The sequence below is a fragment of the Triturus cristatus genome, unplaced genomic scaffold, assembly GCF_964204655.1.
Source record: "Triturus cristatus unplaced genomic scaffold, aTriCri1.1 SCAFFOLD_200, whole genome shotgun sequence".
NCBI lineage: Eukaryota > Metazoa > Chordata > Amphibia > Caudata > Salamandridae > Triturus > Triturus cristatus.
Window position 1 is genome coordinate 685,973 of NW_028187909.1, and position 25,584 is coordinate 711,556.

General features: G+C 47.0%; 1 protein-coding gene across 2 annotated transcripts in view; it reads right to left on the bottom strand.

Annotated features, from left to right (window-relative positions):
* PSMD3 (proteasome 26S subunit, non-ATPase 3) overlaps positions 1–25,584 on the bottom strand; it is a 153,319-nt gene that overhangs the window by 102,049 nt on the left and 25,686 nt on the right. For both annotated transcript variants that reach the window (XR_014975684.1, XM_085640448.1), the window contains exons 6-9: positions 24,177–24,280; positions 21,209–21,323; positions 12,273–12,392; positions 11,200–11,303 (exon numbers count right to left, since the gene is read on the bottom strand). Coding sequence is in view for 1 of the 2 variants with exons in the window: in XM_085640448.1 (XP_085496574.1) it covers positions 11,200–11,303; positions 12,273–12,392; positions 21,209–21,323; positions 24,177–24,280 (443 nt within the window). In the remaining variant the exon portion in view is untranslated. The remainder of the gene's footprint in view (positions 1–11,199; positions 11,304–12,272; positions 12,393–21,208; positions 21,324–24,176; positions 24,281–25,584) is intronic.

Sequence of the window (25,584 nt, forward strand, 5' to 3'; positions counted from 1 at the left end):
AAACAGCTCTAAGTTCAGTAGAACTTATTGATACTAGCTTGACTTTATATGTACCTTGAGTACCTTTAGTGGTTTTCAGTTAGTAATTCAAATAGAGATTTTCTGGTAAAACAATGGCAAGCTGGAATCCCACACGCTGCCCACCAATGTGAGAAGTTGGCCTGGCATATGCTGGTCACTAGTTATAGTGGCCACCTTGCACCAGTCCAATTCGACTCTTATGGTAGATAGGTTTAAGAGAACCTTTTGAAGAAAGCTATCCTAGTGGTAGCTGTGGAGAGCAACCTTCAGGCTAAGTCTCTGAGGAATGTAAAGCAGCTTGTTTTACCTTATAATCTCTTGTATTACTAAATGAAAAGGACACCACACAGGTATATATATATCAAATATATATGTATTTATTTCTAGACACACTCTACTAATTTCTTTATGAGATTAAAAGCCGGGTAAACATTCAAATGTCAACAGTTCTCAATAAATTAAGCACAAATTTGGCTGGAGCCCTAGCGGCGTACCAGACCATATACTAAAAAAATGGTTTAACAAAGTCGACTTGCAAAATGACAAAGCCTAGGGCCTTGGGAATCGCTGGGGCTTTACTACTGCAGTGTTAGCAGGTAAGTAATAAGCCCACGGGAGACGCGTGCAGTGTCTAAACACAGCCGCGGGTTTCCTATAGGTTACAATGGAGCAAGTCGCGGTTTGTATTTTAAAGTTTTAGGGCACTTCGGAGAAGTCAACAAGCAAGCCACTTACAGGGTAAGTATTTCGAGGGCCAACACACACTTGGGCACCGGAGTGCACGAGTTACCTCACCCAGGGAAGCCGGGTGCATAGGTGTCTTTTGGTGTCGGGTCGCGATGCTGTTTTCAATGGAGACCAATGAAGACCTGAAAATTGAAGGGACACTGTTCATAGTCACTTGCCAGTGACCGGTGGCCAGCAAGATGGATGACCACAGATGTCGCATCGCTTCAGGTAGTCGATGGTGAATTGTCTCTTCGCTCACGAGGTCCAGGAGGGATCGTGTAACGCCCTGAACGTCTCAGGATCGTTTAACAGACACGATAATGAGAACGCAACCACTTGTGAAGGTTTAGTTATTTTAATGAAGGCAAAAATAATACAAGGAATAAACAAAGGTTATAGTCACTGGAATCCTCCAGGCTAAGTACGTTACCAGCCCACAGCACGGATGGTCCTAACCGTCCTCTGCATATACGCCGATCCCGGCGTATGTCAACAGAGGGCAGAAATGAAATGGCTGACAATGCCAATCGGTAGGCTGCGAGGGGCACGAAGAGTGTTGGGGAGAATCGAGGAGTCAGGGAAACACCCAGCCGAGGTCTCTACCTGAAGGGAGCAGCCGCTCAACCTCTTCCTCAGACTGCACCGGGACGCGGAGTCACCTCCTGGTGATGCGTCACCGATACCCCAATCACAAGCAAAGAAGACTGAACCGAGAGCAGCCGCTCAATCGATCCTGTGGACTTCCGAGTCTGTAACGCGGCAAACACCTCCTGGTGTGCGTTACAGCTGGCAGTCCCTGTATCTCTGGTCGGGCTGGGAGTTACGACTCCAACCAGCAAAAGCGCACTGCGCTTTGACTCAGCCGAGTCAAAAAGCGAAGCTCAATGGTTATCCGGTAGAGCTTCCAGGTCCTTCACAGGTGACGATGGGGCAAGACACGGCCCAGGGAGTAACGACTCGACCTACCTCCGTTCTTGCCTTACTGGAGCACCACTCCGGAACACTGCTCTTCACTAAGCAGGTACGTCGGTGTAAACACAATATCCGACAGCGTTGTACCTCCCGGTTCCTCCCTTTATAGGGCGTGTTTTCCTTGAGTTATGTAACAGCTCTCCTGTTTACATAAGGGCGTGTTTTCCTTGAGTTATGTAACAGCTCTCCTGTTTACATAAGGGCGTGTTTTCCTTGAGTTATGTAACAGCTCTCCTGTTTACATAAGGGCGTGTTTTCCTTCCCTCGCATGACAGGAATTCTTGACAGTACATCCTCCCTCTCAGCGGCTCCCCACGGGTCCAGCGCTGGCAGGAAAACGCCGATGGAACAAGGAGACCAAGCGCGGAGCATGAACCCCTTCAGCCGGTTCCCATGACTGCTCCTCCGGGCCATAGCCTTTCCACGCAACCAGGTACCACAGCTTCCCCCTGCGCCATTTGGACGCCCGTATGCCCGACACTTCATACTCCACCTCCGACTCCACGCATACCGGCCTAGGTGTCCCAGACGGCTTGGAGGGTGCTGGTTTGAGCAATGATACATGAAAGACAGGGTGTATCCGCAATGACTGGGGCAAGCACACCTTCACGTTCACGGGACCCATACACTTGGTAATTCGATAGGGGCCCATGTACTTGGGATGGAACACACTGTTCTTTCGAAACCTCATGTTTCTTGTGGATATCCAGACGTAGTCTCCAGTGCGGTACAGTGGCCCGGGCCTTCTCTTCCTGTCTGCCGCAGCCTTGTATCTTCTCTTGGCCTCTATGAGGACAGCCCTTGAGCGCATCAACGTGTCTTTTATGTGTGCCACCCTGTCCGCTGTGGCGGGAATCCTGTCCTCTCTGAACGGATGTAGAAATGGCAAGAACCTGGGATGTTGGCCATAGTTGCTATAGAACGGAGATGACTGTGTGGAGCTGTGAGTGGCGTTGTTATAGGCTATCTCTGCAACCCATAGCAAGTCGACCCATTCTTCCCTGCCCTGGTCCACAAAACATCGCAGATACTGTTTGAGCGTTTGGTTCAGGCGCTCGGTTTGGCCGTCCGTTTGAGGGTGGTAGCTGGTGGACAGAGAGGTCTTAACATGCAGCGCAGTGCACCAAGTCTTCCAGAATTGCGCAGTAAACTGCGACCCCCGGTCCGACACGATCACCCCAGGTAATCCATGCAGTCGTACCACATTCTTTAGGAGTAGTGACGCCAATTCCCCGGCCGTAGGGACTCTCTTGCAGGGGATGAAGTGCCCCATTTTCGTCAAGTAATCCACCACCACCAGTATTGCCGTCATCCCCTGGTCTACCGGTAGGCCCACCACGAAGTCCAGTGATATGCTATCCCATGGTCTATCCGGGGTCGGAAGTGGATGTAAGAGCCCTTGGGTTCGGCCATGGTCGGCCTTCATGGTAGCACACGTAGGACACTCCTGTCCCCACCTCCTGACATCCACTCTCATGGTTGGCCACCAGAAATGCCGTCCCATGCTAGCCACCGTTTTTTCAAAGCCCAAATGACCTGCGCATGGAGAGTCATGGCACCAGATGAATGCTTGTTTCCTTAGCCTAGGCGTGGGTATCAATAGGCACCTGCCCTTCAGGGGTATCCCGTCCTTCAGCTGGCATTCTCTGTGACTGAGGAGCCACCTCCGCCATGCGAATGACCTGATCCCTCTCTTTATTCCCCTCAGGAAAGTATCCGGTTGGATAACCCCCAATACCATCCTCGGGGAAATGATGGAATGCTCGGTCGCAGGCAATGGTTCCTTAACTGCAGATTGACGGGACAGGGCGTCCGCCTTCCGCCTTTCCGTCCCCGGCCGATATGTGATGCAGAAGTTGAACCCCGCAAAGAAGATCATCCACCGCAGCTGTCTGGGAGAAAGGTGTCTTGTGGCCGTCATGAACTGTAGGTTCCGATGGTCCGTGTACACCGATACCACATGTCTTGCCCCCATCAACCAATGCCTCCATTCGGTGAAGGCGTCCTTGATTGCGAGAAGCTCCTTCTCCGCAATATGGTAGTTGCGTTCGGCGTCGTTGAGTTTGCGGGACATGTACGCAACGGGATGAAGCACCCCTGTGTCGTGGTTGCGTTGGGACAAGATAGCCCCCAGCGCCACATCCGATGCGTCCGCTTCCACCACGTAGGGAAGATCCGGATCGGGGTGAGCCAACACCGGCGCCTTACCAAAGGCGCTTTTCAGGGCCTCAAAGGCTTTGTTCGCTTCAGGGGACCAGACGAACTCCTTGAACTTCCTCAGTAGCTGTGTGATTGGGGCCACCAATCCTGAAAATCCATCTATAAACCGCCTGTAAAAGTTGGCGAAGCCAATGAAACTTTGGACGTCCTTCACGCTTTGGGGCACCGGCCATTCTTTCACCGCCTTGATCTTTCGTTCTGCCATCTCCTGTCCCTCTGGACTCAGCATCACTCCGAGGAATTCCACGGATGTGACGTGGAAGTCACACTTGCTGAGTTTACAAAACAGCATGTTTTCCCTCAGATTTTGGAGCACAGCTTTGACGTGGTGTACGTGCTCCTCCACACTGGACGAATAGATGAGGATGTCGTCGATATATACGACCACGTAGATATCCAACTCCTCTCTGAATACCTCATTCAAAAAGTACTGAAAGGCTGCCGGGGCGTTGCACAGACCGAACGGCATGACGAGGTACTCAAAAAGGCCGAACCTGGTCTTAAAGGCGGTCTTCCACTCGTCTCCGTCCCTCATGCGCACCAGATGGTATGCCCCTTTCAAATCCAACTTGGTGTAGATACAAGCTTTCTTGACCTGTTCCAGAAGTACACTGATGAGAGGCAAGGGGTACCGATTCTTTACGGTTATCGCATTCAATGCCCTAAAGTCCACACAGGCTCTCAGCTCCCCATTAGCCTTCGGGATGAAGAAGAGTGGCGAGGCGGCCGGAGACTTGGACGGGCGGATGAATCCTAGCTTGAGGAGTTTATCCAGGTACCCCCGGAGATGCACGTTTTCAGGCTCCGTCAGGGCATACAGCCTGCCGCTGGGAACGCTGGCCCCTGGCACCAGGTCGATCTGGCAGTCCAACTGTCTATGTGGTGGTAGCACTTCCGCCTTCACCTCATCAAATACATCCTCAAAACTGTGATAAGCCTGGGGGAGAGCCACATCTTTTTCTGCCGCTGTAGCCACCGTCTGACTCCCGCTCTCATCTGCGTCAAGGGATTCCGTTCTTATTCCACAATGCAGGATGCAATACGGTGACGTCAGTTCGATGCGATGTGTTGGCCAATCCACAGAGGGGTTGTGTTTCTGTAGCCACGGCAATCCCAATATGACGCCATATTGGGGCGCTCGGATGATGTTAAAATCGATTTGTTCCAAATGGTTCCTCCCACATCTCATCGGAAGGACCCCCGTGTGCTGCCCGATGGGCCCCGTCACCAATCGCCTTCCGTCTACAGCATAGACGTCTTCGGGTACAGCTTTGGGAAGAAGCACTAGCCCTAGCCTGCATGCCTCGTTGTGGTCCATAAACATGCCAGTGGCCCCTGAATCCACCATGGCCACAACGGGTATCCACTGGTCATGCACTCCCACGTGCACCGTGAGAAACAGGTGTCGTTGTCCCTTAGAGACCGAGTTGGAAAGTGAAGGGATGGATGAGTGACTCCGAGATGCCCCTTCTTTGGTCTGGGAGTCCTCTAGTTTTCCGCCGGTACGTCCACCACGGCTGTTACCGACCGGTTGGCCCGATAACGTGACGTCTTCGGTTTGGCAGGGCCTTCACGTACGTAGTGGCCTTTTTTGCCACAATATAGGCACAATCCTTGTTTACGGCGTGACTCTTTCTCCGTGGCTGTGAGGCTCGCTCGTATTGCGCCGATGTCCATGGGTTCTCCCTTGGATGCGGTGGAAGTTTAAGGACTTCCCACTGTCACATAGGATGGAAGGGAGTTTCCTTTTCTCCCATGATCCCCCTTTCTTTCACTTAGCCTATGTTCCAGCCGTAATACCAGGTTGATAAGGCCCTCACATGTCTTGGGTTGTGGGTCAATATGAGCCACGGCGTCCTTGAGCTCATCGCACAGCCCGTGATGGAAGAGCGCCGTCTGTTTAGCAACAGGCCACTTGGTTTCCGCAACCAGCCTTCGGAACGCGTTGAGATACTGCACCAGGTCGTTGGATCCCTGTCTCAACTCAAGCATTTCACGGTCCGCCGTGTACGAGTCAGCCCTTCTGTCGAAGACTTTCAGGAATTCCTCGCGAAAAGCACCCCAATCACATAAGATGGGGTCGTCCCTGCTCACCAGAGGTACGGCCCATTGTGCCGCGTTTCCAGCCAAATAGGATATAAGGAAAGCCACACGAGCCTGACTCGTGGGGAACGCCCTTGGTTTGCACGATAAATGTAGAGCCACTTGTGTGAGGAATACCTGCACTGTGTTAGGATCCCCACTGTACCTCTCTGGTGTTGCCAAGGGGACGGCTACCGGCATTTCCACTACTACCGCAGGGGTCTGGGTCGTGAGGGAGGTGCTGGGCGTGAGCGGGTCCAATTGGATAGCATCCAGTCTGGCTTTTACATCGGCTGTTTCTTGCCTGGAGGCAGCCAATTCGATTTGCACGGTCGCTAAAGCAGCCAGCACATCATCAAGTGTTGCCATGTCTGTTATCGACCGGGAGACAGTTAGTGTTATTAAGGTCGGATATTTTGTAACGCCCTGAACGTCTCAGGATCGTTTAACAGACACGATAATGAGAACGCAACCACTTGTGAAGGTTTAGTTATTTTAATGAAGGCAAAAATAATACAAGGAATAAACAAAGGTTATAGTCACTGGAATCCTCCAGGCTAAGTACGTTACCAGCCCACAGCACGGATGGTCCTAACCGTCCTCTGCATACACGCCGATCCCGGCGTATGTCAACAGAGGGCAGAAATGAAATGGCTGACAATGCCAATCGGTAGGCTGCGAGGGGCACGAAGAGTGTTGGGGAGAATCGAGGAGTCAGGGAAACACCCAGCCGAGGTCTCTACCTGAAGGGAGCAGCCGCTCAACCTCTTCCTCAGACTGCACCGGGACGCGGAGTCACCTCCTGGTGATGCGTCACCGATACCCCAATCACAAGCAAAGAAGACTGAACCGAGAGCAGCCGCTCAATCGATCCTGTGGACTTCCGAGTCTGTAACGCGGCAAACACCTCCTGGTGTGCGTTACAGCTGGCAGTCCCTGTATCTCTGGTCGGGCTGGGAGTTACGACTCCAACCAGCAAAAGCGCACTGCGCTTTGACTCAGCCGAGTCAAAAAGCGAAGCTCAATGGTTATCCGGTAGAGCTTCCGGGTCCTTCACAGGTGACGATGGGGCAAGACACGGCCCAGGGAGTAACGACTCGACCTACCTCCGTTCTTGCCTTACTGGAGCACCACTCCGGAACACTGCTCTTCACTAAGCAGGTACGTCGGTGTAAACACAATATCCGACAGCGTTGTACCTCCCGGTTCCTCCCTTTATAGGGCGTGTTTTCCTTGAGTTATGTAACAGCTCTCCTGTTTACATAAGGGCGTGTTTTCCTTGAGTTATGTAACAGCTCTCCTGTTTACATAAGGGCGTGTTTTCCTTGAGTTATGTAACAGCTCTCCTGTTTACATAAGGGCGTGTTTTCCTTCCCTCGCATGACAGGAATTCTTGACAGATCGACGATGACCAGCAGCTGGATTCGGAGTGTCCCACGACGTCTGCAGCTGAGGACAGTGTCGGCGACCGGATTGGCGCCAACAAGCCTTGGCAACTGCAAGTCTCGTGTGGACTGAAGATAGTCGGTGATGCAGACCAGCAAGGTCTGATGGACTTACCCAGCGAGGGTAAGTGAGGGCAGGCCCGGAGCAACCAGGAGAGCCCTTGAAGTCGGTTAGTAAGTCTTCGGGGGAGTCACTAGCCAACGGGCAAGTAACCGCGAAGACGCCTTCACAGGAAGAGTTTCACAGGAGCCCACGGTCACTCGGGACGGGGTAGGCCGCAGATTTTTGGAACAAGACCTGCTAGGGACTTGGGCCACAAATGGTCCAAAGCACAAGTTCGTAGAACGTTGTTTAGGGTTTGCACTCAAAATCAGTGCACGGTTCCCAGGTATTGCTGTTCCTCGTCACTTGTGGGGTCCAGATGCCACAGCTTCGCTGGGGACTCAAAATGGCCGTCGAGAGGTCAGGAAATCCGCTTCTGGGGCCGCAGGGACTTCGGACTCCGGCGGGAGCGGTGAAGTTTGCAACCGTTGATTGAGGTTATTGGTGCCTGCCAAGCAGGGGAGTCACTCCTTGACTCCAAGGGAGATCCTTCAGTCTTCCAAAGATAGTGGAACGTCAAAGGGCCAGGATTCTTCTTTGTGGAGCGTCGTCCAGGGTAATCTGAATTGCATTGGCAATACTTGCTATCTTATAGTGAAGATAGGGGAGGGACTAGCTCTATGACCACTCCTCTAGGAGGGTCAGGGTAGTGGGTGGTTACACCCACTTCCCTTTGTCCAGTTTCACGACAGAGCAGGGGCAGGTAGCCCCTGAACCGGTTTGAGCTGGCATATGCCTACTGCTCCCCCAGTGCAGGACTTCAAAGCACTCTAGGAGTGCACCCACCCAGCTCCAATACACTAAATCCTGTCTGGGAGGTGGTGACACCTCCCTGTGACAGGATACCTTTTGTTGGGCTTCCTCCACTGCGAGTTTCGGTCAGCAGCAGGAGGGCAGCCCAGTGTCTGTGCTGGTGGCATCCATTTTGTGATGCCAGGGCTCTAGGAGATTTCTACCGTTTAGTACAGTGGGTACATGTCATGCCCTCTAGAAGGCTGGGATCATACTCTCACACCAGTTACTGGTGTGGGGGTATGATTCCAAGTTGTTTGACACCAAACACAACATGTTTTGATGCAGTCATTCCAAAGTTAGCATTTACCGTGAGGTTATAATGCACTTAAGAGTATATGGTTTAACCGCATCCACAAACAGCAGCAGAGAATAGACTCTGCCAGATGCAGAGGGGTCCTGCTCATGCAGAAGCACCCCCTCACATAGTAAACCAAGCACCCTGCCCTCAGGATTGATAGGGCCTGCAAGAGGGGTGGCTGATAGGTTTATATGTGTGTGTATGGTGAGATATAGGAACCTATACCTCAGTGAGGAGTGCTAACACTACCTCACAAAGGCTGCAGTAGCAGGCCTGTGGTGTCAGATTGAGTATGCTTCCCAGGGGTGGCATAATACATGCTGCAGCCCCTGGTAGGCCTGTGAAGTACCAATGCCCTAGGTACCTAAGGTACCATGTACTAGGGGCTCATAAGGTACCACAGTATCCAATCACTAGTGCATCTAATATGCACACCAAGTTGTTTAGAGAGATCAGTGAGACTGGGGCCCTGATTAGCAGGGACCCAGCCAGACTATAGCCAGAAACCAGTGTATACATCAGAAAAAAAGTGGGGGCAACATAAGTGCAGATCCTACTCTCCTACAGAGGCGAGGGTCTCTATTTGTCACAAGTACATACCTGTGCCAACTAGAGACCCCCAAGTCTAACAACTCCCTTATGGCAGGGCGCATACCTCCGATCCGTGCCGACATTAAAAGGATTTAGAGGGTGGGACCGTGTCGGGATTTCGACCCTCGGTGATGTAACGCGGGGCACCACAATTAAATCTTTTCAACAACTACAGAATGGTTTCGATTTACACAAATCACAATTCTATAAGTTCCTTCAACTCCAACAAGCTCTTCTATCCCAGATCCACACATTAGAATCCCTCCCTGAGTTTCAACCCATAGAGGGTCGTTTGCTTACAGGCGACCTAGGACCCCACAAGATCAAAACAGGTCTATCAGACACTGACAACCCATACACCCACCACACTGGACAAGACACAGCTTGCATGGTAAGCAGATATACCTGAAATCACTGATGCCGATTGGGCCGAAGCCATCGCCAGCCCTAGGGGTGCGGCGGTGTCCATGCGTTTTCGGCTTATCCAATTTAAGTACATACATCGCGCATATTACACTAGGGTACGTCTATGGCGGATGAGCGTTATTAAGTCTCCCATGGGCCGGAGATGTAATAGGGAGGAGGGGTCATTTTTACACACGCTTTGGAGCTGCTCAGCATTACAGCCGTTTTGGCGCCAAATTCGTTCAAGTCTCCATCAGCTGCTGTTATGGGAACCCCCGCTCGATACTCGCCTTTTCCGTTACATTCCACAGAAGATAATGGGGGGGAATAGGTATAAGCAGCACCTTTTGTTTTTAGCACTCGCGGTGGCCAAGAGGGATATAGCGCAAATGTGGAAGGTAACCTCGCCCCGACCTTGGGCAAATGGAAAACTGAACTAGATAAATGTTTGGGGGCGGAGATTGCTGTTTTTGAGGCCCGAGGATGCTCCGCTAAACATCGCAAAATCTGGACTCGATGGGCAGACTATCGTGGTATCGACCTTCCCCCCTTGCCCGAGTCGGACCCCTGAGACTGAAACACTTTGTTTTTATGTGCTGCTATGTCCCCACTGAAAGTTCAAAAATATGTTTATGTTTAATGTGGCACACTATCACGAATACACCGCTTGTACGAATATGGAGACCTGAACCTGTCTGTAAGTTTTTCGTTTATGTCACCTACATGTTCGGTGGGTGTTGTTATAGATCAGAAATATGGTCATTGACACAAGCTAAAAGTACATTTCTCTGGCCATGGTGGGGCTGCTACCCCTACATATTGCAAAATAACCAAATAAAATGTGTTATTAAAAAAAAAAAAAAACAGCGATTAAAGTGCAAAAACAATAATAAATAAGCGCCAGGGCCTAATGTATTGCCCATGAAGCTACTGCAAATGGCACTACCAACTTGCTGCCATATTCTAGTCTAAACACTACCTAGTAAGCATCACACTCCTCCAAATGTGGCAGTTTGGACGATTCCAGGACACCCAAAGCTGCAAAAATGCCCTGGGCATTATTTTATATATGAATACTTAATTGTAAAACTGACGTGCTCTGCTCCAAAAACAGACAGCATGTCCATCATTTGGTGGACGGTCATAAATAAGTGCCTATGTGAAGAATTAAGTGCTGGTGCAGAGTCCCGTCAAACACCAAGCCAAGAGGCATGCAGAAGCTTAGTCAATGGAGGGTTGTCCAGTAAGATGGGCTATTGATACATCAGCTGAGTTTAGACCATGGTTTGGCCTGCCTACGTCCACTTTTTCGGACTATTGTAAATGCTTCTTGCTGAACGATACTTCAGATCCATATACTGGTCAACAGCCACTCAACAGCCGACCAGCAGTGAGCGAGAGAAGACTCACTCCATTATCCCTCGTGCTCGCTCTTACCCACAGAGGACATACATCTATGCAGGTTTCCCTCACTCCTGCTACACGTTACCGCCAGTCACCCACACACTAATAAATTACTCGCTACAGTACGGACTCACTTTTGCAACAATAAATTCGGCATCCTCGGGACTGTCCAGTTGTAATGTTTGGGCGATGTCGGCCAAAGAGATGCGGGAATATGAAAGGCTGATCATTCTGACACCTATTAGAAGAAAGAATAGCACTGGGATAATAGGAAAACATACTACAGATACAAACGGCTTCTGCGCTAGCGAATGACTGAACGGAGACACAATCTCAGCAAGTGAGCAGAGACAGAGGTAAGAGGGGGGTGCAAATAGTGCATCCAGGCAGCAAGGGAGTAGATACAGATAGCAGCAAATGATACAGAAAGGAGCTCACCCAGAAAGACAGTACGTAAGCAGATCAGCGAAGTACAACTTGCTGGTAATGAGAGTCGCCAAAAGCAAGCAGACACAGAGAGAGACTCAGCCAGGAGCAGCCCGTGCAGGTAAGAGCAGTGGGGTGGAGGACTAGACAGAAAAAGACGAAGGAAAATTAATTACTTGATTTTCTGTCGTCTGTCGAGTTCCCTCCTATCCCGCCCCACCGCCCTTACCTGCACATGCCACTCCTGGACTCAGCAAGTGAGCAGGCAACTCAGCCACTGAATAGGTGAACGCAGAAGCATGTTGGCAGAAAGTCAGCCTAGACTTCTGACAGAGCACCCCTACAAGCGTATCCACTACTGAACTCTCCTACATATCGCTTTTACTATTATTCCACCACCCCTACCCTCCCACTCACATATATTTCCCAATTGCCAAAACTCTGTATTTAAGACATAGTATTCTGAAATGGAAAAAGAATTCACAAAATCGGGACATGAAATGTTATTTGGTACTTGTATGCACTGCACTTTATAAGTACTAATGAAATAACCAGAGCAAAGCAGGTCCTAACAGAACTTTACTTGCATACTTCTTACACATGAATGACCTGAGCAGGGAACGCTCTGTTACGAATAGCACACAACAAATCCTGTAAAATGGCTTCCAACTCTTAAATGTCGCTGACCAGTATAGTGAACTAGGCAGCAAATAGTGTACATCTAAGAGGTCTTGATACATGGACCAAAAAACTAGCCTTGGGGCAAGAAATTTACACCCACCTGTTTTGATGACATTATGCCTCAGTCGAATGATGAGGGTGTAGGTACCATCTGTCTGGAATTTGTCGCTAAACTGATCAAGGGCCTGATTAAACTTGGACAGGTTTCCGGTCCTGACCGCTGTGGGTGACACAAAGACTGCATCAAGCATATGAAAAGTACGGAGAGAGCATGGACAGAACAAGTAGCAAAGTCCAGTTTATTGCCTATGGGATTGCCTTGGTTGTTCATGCACAAGCAAAAGTAAACTCTCACCTGACAAGCAGAATAGTCCAACGTCACCCTGGTCATAAAGAAATAACTATTCAGAGTGAAGTAATCACATGTTGTTTCACATAACAATTACATTTTTGTATATAGAGCTTGCCGACACAGTTTGTAGTTCTGCACACCTTGTGCATCTGCAACTGTTTGTGAAGGTACTCTCATGGAAAGCAGAAAGCAATCGACTTCAACACCAGCTGGGGTGTGCAGCCAGTGGAGACACAGCAGCCGTTTACTACCTTTTATTCCTTTTACTGATAGAGTCGAGCGTAAATGATAGCTCAAACTTCACCTTATAGGGACAGTCACCCACAATCTCAGTGTAATAATTGCAGTAATTCCCCAATGACAGCACTTCCCCACAGCCCTATTGTACGCCCTTCCGTAGAACACAATTCCTGGTTTCAGCATGTCCGAAATGATGAAGTATTTTTGAATTAATTTTATATTATAATCCCAGGGTTGAATACTTCTGAGATCACAGTATCCCCACAACATGGTCCCCTGTCCATGTTGTTACTTGTCCATCAGAGTGACACAATGCATTTTATTGTTTGTTACAAAACACTTGAGAAGAGCGCTAGACAGTATAGTCACAAGCAGTTTCCTGTATAGAAATAGCTGGTGTTAAATGTTTAAAGGATCCTCTTTTTCACTTGAAGATCTAGATTAGGCAATTCTAAAAACAAATTTGTAAAGAAAGGTTTTAATCAAACTTTAATTCTGGAAGTTTGATATTGGCTGCAGATGTGCATGATTTTATATTTTACATATTTCTGCTCATGAGAGCTTAATTCGGAAGGCCCCATGTGTGTATGGCTAGGTGCACACAAGCCAGTAGCTGATAGCTAATATCATACGTGTTACAGAAACTCATTTTCCACCTGCCACATCCTCCGTAAGCTGCAATAAGCAATAATAAATAGCATTTTTCCATGACATAATTTTTTTGTTTTTATATAGCACTCTCCAATGCAACTGGGAACCAAAGCACGGACTGTGAAAGTAAAGTAACAGCTGATCGGAGGCCTATCCATCAAACAGAAGAGTTGTGAGACATGTTTGCTGTAGTATGGACTACCTCAAGAATTAACAAGCATTTGCAATGCAACAGGTCTCGCATTTACGCAAGTTTTTGCTATTAGCATTGTAAATGGCAATGCTTTCTATTTAAGTTTTGGTTTTTGAAACATAAATAAAAGGCATTATCATTTACAAAGCCAATAGCTTAAACTTGCGTAAATGCGAGACCTATTGCATTGCAAATGCTTGTTTATTATGTAACACCTCGTCTGGGGTAGTAGGCGCTATATAAATGCAGATTTACATCTATCATGTAACAGAAGAGCAGATCCTCCAAAAAACGCTAGGCCTAGGGTAGAGTTTCCCAGCTGTCCTCTGTTTACCATGTCCGAAACGTCAGGGCCTGCTGTTCTTTATTCTGCCTGCCCATGAAGCAAGAACACTGGGTCAAGGAGTGCATCAAGAATTGAGAGAATGGCAATCCCGAATGTCTGACTGGAAGCACCTACATTCCCTCTAGCGTCTAAAGGCCATCCAGAGAACAGCGGTCGCTGTATCGAAATATCACCTATCCAACCTGGGGATCACCAGCCGGCTGCCTGGCCTGGGGGAGGTCAGGAGGGGGAAGGGTTAACGCCCCCCTCCTACTGCCAGCGAGGGCCCCGGAGGGTGGGGTGGGGGATTAGCTGCCCTCTTTGGGTGCACAATAGGGCCTGGAGGAGGCTGCTGGGAGGGGACGGGATCCTCTTTCAGCGCTTCTCGCAGTAGAGAGTGCGGAGCACCCTGAACAAGACCCGACGCCTCAGGCAGCACCCACTGCATCCGGGGGGGCACCCTGGGTGCGACGAGAGCGGACACCCTCGGGAGGGAGATGTCCAGGAGGAAGCAGCGGAAGCCCCACCAGGTCATCTCTGACTGCGAGACCTTCACCGGCTCCGAGAATGGGGAGGTGGGGGCAAAGCGCCGTGGGGGCACAGGAGGGGCGCCATGTGGGAAATGGGGGTGGAGAGGATGGGTGAAACAGAAGTGGAGGTACTTCTTACTGTGGAGGAAGCCTTCGACACGCACTCCCCACCTGCCCCCCCTAAATAAAATAAAACAAGCATTGGCATAGCCAATAGGTCTCGCCTTTGGGACCTTATAAGTGTTTAGCCATGCAACAGTTAATGTTGTTGCAGTAAGGATATTGTGCTGCATAACTAAATACTAAGGTCCCAAAGGAGAGGCTTATTGGCTATGCCAATGCTTGTTTTATTTGATGGGTCGTGGCTTACTGGGTGGAAGTTTGGGCTTGTGTGCAGGGAGGGACCTGCCAGGTTTCTCAGTGGGCACTTTGCAGCTGGCTGTATGTCCATGGGTGATAAAAGAAGGGACAGCAGCCTGTGTTCCCCTGCCAAATTAGTTTTTCTGTCCCTCGAAGATGATTTTGTTGGGACGGAGTCTGTAGTTTTACTTACACTCACTGCTGACACCGGCATGGCCCACACAACATATTTCTCACACACAAAATGTGTGTGTCGGTAATGAAATTGCTCTTTACATAACATTATCTTTCTTGCAGTCTCATAAAGACAGGGGTAGCAATCCCGCGACCACAACATGGAGCGAGTAACCTGGAGCCCAGGCGTCTGTGGGGCGAGAAAGGGCTGGTTAGATAAGAGCGCCGGTGGGCAGCGCGAGCTACGCAGCACCTATGCGTCGTCGGGCAGTGACGGTGAGCGCCAATAACAGACGGAGGGGGCAGTCCTGTTGGCAAACGGAGATAGGATAGGAGCACCCCGGGAGAGTTGTGACCAGTCACTGAAAACAAGTTATTCATTGAGGGACAGCTTCCTCGTGAGGTGCAGATACATGATTTTTACATTTTTACTGCACTATTACGCATAAATGATCCGGCACACTGCGTGTTGTAACATCGCTACAGACATTTCCGGAGCTGTCGTGTTTTGTCAGATGTGAATATCCGACCACAAACGTATTAGAGCACAAAGCCTAAAGTATAAAAAAAAAAAAGATATAACAAGAAAAGCAACAATAGCGACCCAGCCGGGAGTTGTGTGGCACACAATTAAAAAACAAGTGAGACAGATGTGAGCGAGTTACACCAGACACTTCACGAGACAGACTTCGACGGCACTGCGAAAGTGAAAGTAATTAGCAGAGGCAGAGAATGAAACCGATCTTCCGTGCAGTAAGGGAGGGGGAGGAGCGGGTGAGAGAGTGGGAGGAAAGCCGGCCATGCGAGGAAAGGAATGCTAGAAACCAGGATAGCAGCTGTGCGCGTGCACGACATCGCGAACGCAAGCTGGAGGCCTGAAAAAGCCACTAGGCTAGCACTTCTAAAACCCACTTACTAAAACTCTCGCCAGAACAGCGCTAAAGCGCTGGCTCACGCAAGACCTAAAAAACACGGACGCACAAAAATATATGGGACCAGTTGCGACAGGTAGGGTGGGAGCGAAAAGTTGTTACTCAGAGACCCTAAGAAACAACATCGATCAAAGTGTTTGCAGAGTGAGAAGCGGGTCCGAAATCCTGTGAAGCTGTGGCTTGTGTAGGAGTTGGGGCAGGGGAGGCCTGGGATGAAGGAATGAGAGAAACACAAGTGATGGAGAGCGAAACGTACAGCGTGAGAAAGAGTGCTCGCGTGCGCATTTTTGCGAGAGGAAGTACGACAGGCGAGAGGTGTGGAGGTCTGCATGAAGCTAAGAGGCATGGAACGTGACAAATGACAGGAAAGAGGCTAAGATTAACAGGGAGACGGGGAAAGATAGAGAGAAAGTTTAACAAAACAGAGGAGCGGGCCACAGTGACATGAGGTGGGTCACAGTGGCACTCAGTGGGACACTGTTCGAAAGAGACAGGGGGGTAAGAACCCCGAGAAGCACACGGCCACACAGAGAAACAGGCTGAAACTGATGGGGAGACATAGTGTTGAAGAGATATGCAGAGTCAGGGTACCTGTGAGAACAGCGGCAGAGAAAGAGACAGGACGACACAGAGGTATGAAGAGGACAGGGGACCACGGCTGCACAGCGTGGCGCGAACAGTCAGGCATGCGAGGAGAAACACTAGGGTCACCGAGAAACATTCAAAAACACGGAAGGAATAGACCTGGCGGCCAGCGAGGCGCTCTAAGAAACATATCAGTAGGATATTGAGAGAAGTAGATGAAGAGAGGAGGAAAAGAAAAACAAACTCGGACACTGAGATAAAAGAGACTTTGGCACTGAAAGAAAGACACCGTTTGGCACAGAGGGAGCATAAAGGGACAGCACTGGGGAAAAGATGAATGAACAGAGTGACATCAAGACGAAAAACTGGAACGGATGACGCTGGGAGAACGAGGACAGCAGACAGACTTGGTGTGACTGGTTCACACTGAGGCCACTGAGTCAAGAGGCAGATTGCGACTTGGAGAGACAGGTCACAGTGGCAATGGAAGGAAGAGACAGAGTGACACTCGGAGAGCAGGACAAGGAACAAATGGACTCAGTGAGGTAGAGTTACTCCGAGGGAGGCTGGGGTAAGGTGACAGCAGGGGGAGCCGACACAAAGAGAAACAGGGACTCCGAGAGGAAAAGACATGGGGACATCGAAAGAGTCAAAGTGTGACACTTCGAAAGAGACAAACAGACATCCCTTCAAGGGCAGAGGGGAGCTGGGAGAATATAGAAAGTTGTGGAGAGGGTGATAAGAAGCAGAGACACTGGGTGAAAGAGAGAGGGGACCCCAGTGGAACAGGGTGTCACTAGAGAGAAGGCACAGCCCAAACTGAAGGAACCAGCGTTCACCATTGCGGGAAGGCAGAGGACCATCTGTTTTCACTCAGCTGGGTGTTTAAATTTGCATCGAAATAGTCTGTTAATTTCTTGGACAACCAAATAGCATTTACACTAGATCTTAATTTTTTACTGGGCTGATATGCATAAAATTGTGTTATCGAATGACCCGAGAAATTACCCAGGACGACTTTGAGTAAACGGTCCAGTTTAAAATTTTACTCTGGACTAGACTGGAAGCCACTGCTGACTCCTTGGAATTGCCTACACTGGTTCTCAGCTATGTATATTTGCCATCGCTTCGGCTGACAGATTCTGAATTAACTGGAGCTTTTTCTACTTTATTGTGCCAGCCATCATGGAGTTACAGTAGTCTAATTCAGATTTTAGATCACTGCTCTTGCACTGACTATTAAAATGAGTTCAGATGAGCAGATAAGGCAGCTTCAGATTACAGTTATTGGCAGATACAAGTAAATGTCTGGCTCCTCATGGACAGAAGTGGGGCAAGATATACGCCAAAGGTTTTCACCTTGTATTTTGGTACTATCGAACAGTGAATTTAAAGAAAGGATGTTGTATTGCTTTTTTGGGTTTCCCTAATATTTTCTCGGAGTCTATAATTAGGAACTCTGTTTTTCCTCATGAAGGCTCAAACCGCTAATACATTCATTCTTTCATTCTAAGGCAGTATCCGCTTCCAGTTTTTTTTTTTTAAATTAGTCTTTTACTACTTTTCAGTTAAGGGAAACTCCACCTGCGCATCACTGATTCCACAGCAATTTATGTAGGACAATATTTAAAAATTGAATAGCAATAGGAAGAAGTAGCAGCCCTGAAGAACTCAATATATGGACAGTTGTAACAAGGATTCTGCTTGATTTCTACTCGTCATATAATCAATTCAAAACAAAGAGAACCACTTTCCAGCCTCAAGATAACCCAGCCACCTCCCTTAATCTCAAAGTCACTGTGACATGAAGAATGGCGTCAAAGTCAGCCAATAGGCCCAACAGCCTCCACAAAGCTGGATTTCATTTTTCATTATACCATAAGCAGATGACTGCATATCAATCAAAGCTGTCCCGTTACGCTGAAAACTGGATTGTCATTGTCCTAGAATTTCATTCAATTCAATATTTCTCTGGAATTGCATCGTGCCTGTTTTTCCAGAGTTTTCATGATGAAGGGGATAATTCAATATTGGCTATAATTTTTGGGATCAGAGATTATGACAGAGGATTGCTAAAGTAATAGCAACTCCCAAGCTTATTACTGACCACCGGTGTTTTTAGTTTTTTTTTTAATAAAGGCAAGAAATAATGGGGCTAACAGTGACTACAATGCTTAATAGTATCTAGAATATTAAGAATCTCTTCTGTGGTTCCTGCCTGAACAAGAATCCACCGTGTTTAGTATGAATCTCACTTGCTTTCGACTTATGCAGCCTTAGTTAGCTGTATGTTCAAAACAGGTTTCAGTGCTCTCTTTTGTTTTATTGAGAAATAACTGTTCCCTTACATTACAGATAACAGTTTCTGCACCTCATGGCCCTAGAAGGAGGCGGGAGCTTGCACACAACAGCAATGCCCATGCTAGAAGTCATGGCTCACCACTACAAGCATTCTGGAAAACAATCTTGAGCTGACATTTTCATCTTTCCTATGACTGGTTTTGAAATACCATTAATAATATATTCTGGGTAACTGGGAAAACAAGACTTTGAAACATTTTCTGGATAAATATGGATTTGCTGTACTCGCTGAATAATGAGCAAATTTTAACAAAAAAAGCTTTCTTGCTGAAATGGAATAAAACGTATTGGTATTTACTGGACCCCAAGCAGAGACTTTATGACTTTATCAGCTGCTGATTGCTGTACCTAGTCATTTTAAGCGTTATGTTGCCCAAATAGTGTAAACATCCTCATCTGAAGGGCGGGGGGATTTTGTCTGCAGTAGGGAACAAAACCCTGATACCTCAAATTTAATTGAAACAAGGGAGGATAGAACTATTACAACTTAGTAATTTTTTTTATTTCACTAGTAACACAAAATCGTGTTTACATAACCGACAATATTCACTAAGCTGCAGTTTTAAGGAGACTTGGGATTTATTAGAATCACTGATATACTGCATCCCTTTTAAAGATCCCTTGTTCTAGGGTGGCCATACACTGGACCCAGCCAGCAGCCCAGAGGAGCGGTAAATGGCTGGCGACATGCAGGAGTGTGGCATGGCAAAGAAGAGACATCTGCAAGCTGTGTGCACGGATGAGCATGCCGAGCATGATCTGGAATTATGGACGGATATGTTGACTGCCCTGGCTGAGGTAGAGGAGCCAACGCCTACCCTCTCGGTCTGTTCAGGGGATCGGGAGATGGGGACACCCTATATGGTGAGATTTGTCTGCCGTGTCGAATTTAGAGCCCGGGTGAGCAGTTGCATTCTTAGTGTACTATGGTGGTGCTGCAGGGTGGAGGGGGTCCCTGATTGTACGCCCCTCTTTTCGGAATTGGTTCTCTTCTGCACCTCCCACTTATTGTCCACATAGCCTTTCTTGAAATTGACCTTTCTCTCACATTCGCTCTGATGTGGGGGGGCGGCGAGACTGGAGAGAGTCTCCCCATGTTGTGAACTGCTGCCTTTTTTTTGTAATGCTACTGCTTATTCAATGTTTGATTTACATGTATTGATTGTTCTTGAATTTTTGATTGCTTAATCCTTCTTTGACCAAGCTGGATGATGTGCCAGACACGTTGATGCACTATGTTGTGTACGCGTTGCCCGAGCTATTCCCATGTACCTTCCTTTTATGTCACATGCTAATAAAGAAATGTTAAAAAACTGATTTGCAAGGATGTTGTTTTTAATGGAAAGGCCTGCTGTATAATTGGCCTTTTCTTGCCACAAAATATCTATATGGGTGTCCTGTGTTCCTGAAAGGAGAACCAGCACACCAGTAACATTCTACAATCTAGCTTTCTTCACAGAGGTACCTCTTCACTTCTTTTCTAAACTTTAGAAGGAAGGTGCAATTCTGATGGACACAGGCCCTAAATATATTGCATTTATTCTTTTACTCAACATGTTTACCTACAGAACTCCAATGCTTTTCAGGGTCTGGTTAGCACAACATAAAACTACGAAATAAAATAAATCTGTTTAGTGTCACAGCCCAAATAGTAGTTCTCCTCCAGGGGATATACACCGATAGGCATACACAGTGATTATTTCTGGCTACTTGCGGGTTCCCTGGACACTTAAAAAAAAATCCACTATTCAATTTGAGGGAAAAAACTATTTTAAATACAAAAATCAAAGGTTTTGGAAGCCTAATTCTACGTTACTCACCAAGTTCTATTAATTTTCTTTAAAAATGAAGCCATTTTTTTTAAACAAACCTTTTTAAAGAAGAATTGTAAGAACATAGGAACATTCCTGCGCACTAGAAAATTGATTCACAACAATGGTCTTGATATAAACTGTTGCCATTAAATCTTTTTTCTTGCCGGAAATTTTTTTTACACTTCAGTTGCTCACAGAAAACGACTTTAACAAAAACTTATAAACTAGCTATTAATCATAGTTTTGCTGATAGCAATCTAACTGCTTCCTAATTTCTGTCTTCCTCTATCAGCATTCTGCCAGTGTCAAGAGTACTAGTTCAGATTTTATCAGCTGAAGGCAGCATCACACAAAGCATAGGGCTCTGAAGCAGATCTATGTTGCAAACCCTGAAATCTGGAGGTAAACTGCAGATCATTGTTACAGCCTGATTTTTTTTCTTCCTATTACAGAAAACTTAAAAGAAGAGGGCAGCAGCCTGGGCATTCAAATAGTAGGCACATGGCAACACAGACTTACCCTGTGTGAGCAGGAAATACGGCATTAGGGAGCGCTTAAGGGAAGGCTGCCGGAACTGGAGGCGATCGGGGATCTCACCCAGCAGTAACTCCACCACGATGAGCAGCTTGTGGACCTGTCCAAAGTACAATGACCAAACGTAGACTCAATCAGAAGGTACCCAGAACTCAAACTATTAAGGCAAAGCCGATTCTGGCAAGCACGTCAGAATGAAATAAAACATTTTTAAAAATTGTTTTTTGAATTAAACTATTCCTTCTCTGTGGACTAGAAAACTCAGAAACACAAGAGATCTCTTCCAACAATAAACATCACATTTAATAGAAATGCACCCAATGGGGAGGCAGCAAGTGCCAGACTGTATTCAACTAGCTTCCTACAGCATCAAACACTAAATCAGGCACACATGCCAGATTTAGATCAGTAGTGTACAGTGTGGTTCAGAGGACAACAGAAAATGTTGGACCCCACACCACTGTGTGTGTTCTGGCACTGCAGTGCAGATAGTAGAATGGAAAAATGGTATTGCAATGGATTTCGGTTGAAAAAGACAATTATTCGCTGGTGCGACAGCGGGGGTGCGGTTGTGTCAGGGTAGTGTTATGGGCATGCCTTATAATGGAGTCTGTGCCATTAAGCACATTTGAGCAGCAATGTGCAGCAATATGTCATTACAATGTGATTCTAATTAGTAACCTGCATTTGCAATACTATACAACAGCATATGAGCAGTCTTCTGCAGCCCATGTCTCAGTAAGTGCACAAACACAATCTCAGGGAAAGCATAGCAGGATGAAACACCTGTGTCACGCACAATAAATGTCATACTAAATGTACGTGCAGCACCCACTTACAGGCCCTCCCTTTGACCTGCAACCCCTATCTAGTTTGGCACAAAAATAACCTTGAAATATTTTCCTGTTGAACTTCATAGGCTCCATTTGCCATTGAAGCTAGCCCCCAGAAATACAGGGGATAAAACTGAAATCTCGGTTACAAAGGCTAATGCTCTTTCAAAAAATGGAACTTGGCTTTAAAAAGATAGGGTGCTAAGAAAGCTGTTACGCTAGTTTTAAAGAGAACAGCTACCAAAATCCACCCAGACCTCAGTAAATACATGAACCTGACCGAAAACTGATTGATTCTGTAACAGTCAAACTGTCACAGAATGTACGAGGGCTAAAAGAATACACTTTTTCAGTTTGATAAAAGTAGTATGGTCACAAGAGTACACAAATCTTTGACACTGCCATGCTCCTAACCTACTACTATTGCACTGTCTGGATAAACACCTGCTTTTAATATACACTGCGCTATGCTGGCTGCCACAGTCTAGTGATGCTGACTCCTGCACAATAAGATGCAATCAAATTCTCTTTGTAACCAAGTAAGCTGCTAATAGGGTGCCTAAAATACAGTACCATACAAACAAATATGTAGCCAATATACATTTCTGTGCAACCAAACTGGAAATAGCACTGCCCTGCGCCTACTGGAAACAGTGACTGCTGCTGACAACAGACGCTGTTACTGACTCCAGACTGGCTGCTAACAAAGAGCCCTAGCCCAAACCTGCTGCAAAAGAAAGTATGCCCCCTGCAACAACTTCAACATCAGTGCCAGCCAGCCGAACTGGTGATAACAAAAACGAAATAGGCTCTTCATAAAATGTAAGTGTGTTCAGCAAGATTGTGCAACTATGAAAGCCAACACATGATGTATGGATGAACACAGCACACAATAGGACTAAATGGAGTCTGCAGGGCTGATCTGTAGAGTTTTTAGGCTGGAGGAATGAAGAAAGAAATTGAGAGGAGACTGAACGGGTCCCCAACATTTATCCTTTTAACTTGGGAGAGACGGAACATTGAGCACCCCTGGAGACAGCACCATCTACATAAAAATCCAATCGTTTCAAAATGCGATTGTTGTGACAGTAAGGCCAAAAGTCCATCTTATTAGATGTGCCTGTGTCCCGATGATTACCTCTATTGGCTCCGTTCAACTGCAATTGGCTAGAGCTCACCCAGAAGAATTAACATGTTGTTGGGTGCCCCCTGATTTTAATTTCAATTTTGGTTACTGTATAACTAAGTATGCAAAGATGAGGGGTGTAGACCTAAAAAGAAACTCAATCTGACCAGCTGAACTTTGAGAGGAAGAATATACAACAAACCAATATGAATGCCAAGGGTGGTAACAGGATTCTCCACACTTCCGTTGTACCACTAACTGAACTAAAGCCAAACATTCAAGCACTCCTGTTCTGTTACACTTGCGAGATGACCTATCCCTACCCCAGTATAGCCGCAGTTGGAGACTGCACCAAGGGTATCTGTCAATAGGACTAATTAGGAGAAGAAATGCAAAGTAAGGGGAATCTTTATTCCACTGTCAACCAAATAACCGACTTAGTGTTGTAAGATTTGGAGTACGTGGTCAATATCCACCCTCAGAATAAACCATTGCTGGATTATCTTGCCCCTGCTAATAACTTCTCATGATTTGATCAAATCTGATCTACCAAGCCAAAGGTTTAAAAAATACTGCTATTAAGTTGAGCCACCACTGTTCACTCCCTATAAAATCCAGCTTCCGCCCAAGCACAGTGAGGCAGTCTTGTTCTAAATGGCTGGTGGTCTCCGACAGATGAGGTGGCACTGGAACAATGGCAAATTTACATTGATCAGTTGATTTTGACACCGGCATGAGATTCTGTTGATGTAGTTTTAGATAACGAGTCTAGGTGACCCAAGGACAGACAATTTCCCTGGGGGAAGTTTCAAAGTGCCCTGTACAGATCTATATCGTTACCTATCCTACTTTGTTGTATTACATTTAGAGACAACACACAGTACTGCTGCATTGGGAGGTGTACCAGTATTCATTTTAACAACAAAAGATATGAGATCCTAATTTATTTGGTAATTTTCTTTCACACAGATAAATTATGAGGGTGTCTACTCACTGTCTGCTTGAAGCCGACAGCAGTGTGCTGAGGGGCCTTCCTCAGGGCGTTGGTTAAGGTCCTCCTCGCTTCAGAATATTCCAGCTGGATGGCTTTAATGCGACCTAAAACAGAATTATGTATACAAGGTACTTTACTAAAAATAAAAACGCACAGAGGGTGTACGAACAATTTACCATAGCCTCAGCTTTTCTAGTGTTCCACCACTGCTCATTCACACCAAGTAATACTCCATTTGACAAGGCTCCCTCTCTGTCTAGGGTTCACCGGGAATGCCACCACTAGAATTGATCTACTGAAGCCCCCATGGTTCTAATGCCTATAAATTCCACCCAATCTTATGAGTTTTTAGGTGTTACTGTGTTGAGTTAGGAAACTTGAAATACTTTTTGAATTGAAGAGGGTTGATTCTATTTTAGAAAAACAGTTTGAAAAAGCTGAAAATGAAAGTCAACTTTTGAGGTTTCTGAGGGCACTGCACAGATTCAAGAAATTCTGGAAGCTGCTGGTACTGAAAAGAGGTAATCCCTTGCTACAATAAAAGGAAATTCTTACTTCTGCCACGGGGGTTTCAGGGAGTAATGATAGCGGTACAAGGGTGTAAGGGAGGGTAAGTATAGCCTTATAGCTCGTATTCAGCAAGACCACAACAGCACAACACGCAGGAGTAAACTAGTTTGGGTCTTTTTAGAGGAATGGAGAGGCCCAGGAGCACTTTCAGAGGCAACTCACAAGTTGCTCTTGAAGGCAACTAATTATACAGCTCGTTGCCTAAACCTCCCCGAGTGAAATGCAGATATCGTTAATCACTCAATGTTTTAAGAGAAGCCCAGAAATCCCAGGATCAAGAATAACAAGCATTGGCATAGCCAATAGGTCTCGCCTTTGGGACCTTATAAGTGTTTAGCCATGCAGCAGTTGATGTTGTTGCACCAAGGATATTGTGCTGCATAACTAAATACTTATAAGGTCCCAAAAGCGAGACCTATTGGCTATGCCAATGCTTGTTTTGCTTACAGTGATATATATTTTTTAAAAAATTAAGCACCCATGTGGGAGCTAGAGTGGGCAGAAATGGGCTGTGTGAAAAATGATTGGGGTGAAAGGCTTGGCCCCCATTAGCCCAGGAGGCATTTTGCAATTGCAGAAAGCACATTATTACTGTGCATACTAACCAAGAATATCGTATAGGACTTATTATCCTGACTAAGCAAGGCATGAAAGACATATCAAGACCTTCAGTGCAGGCAATGCAACAGATCGTGAAATAAACACTTGAATCACCATAAATGTGCAGGTCACAGTGTGCGTTCCTTTCATAGGTTATACGTTAATAAATGCCAGCACATAGGGCAGGGGAATGTCTGCAAACCTATAACAGTTATTACGGTAATTCACAGTGTAGTTT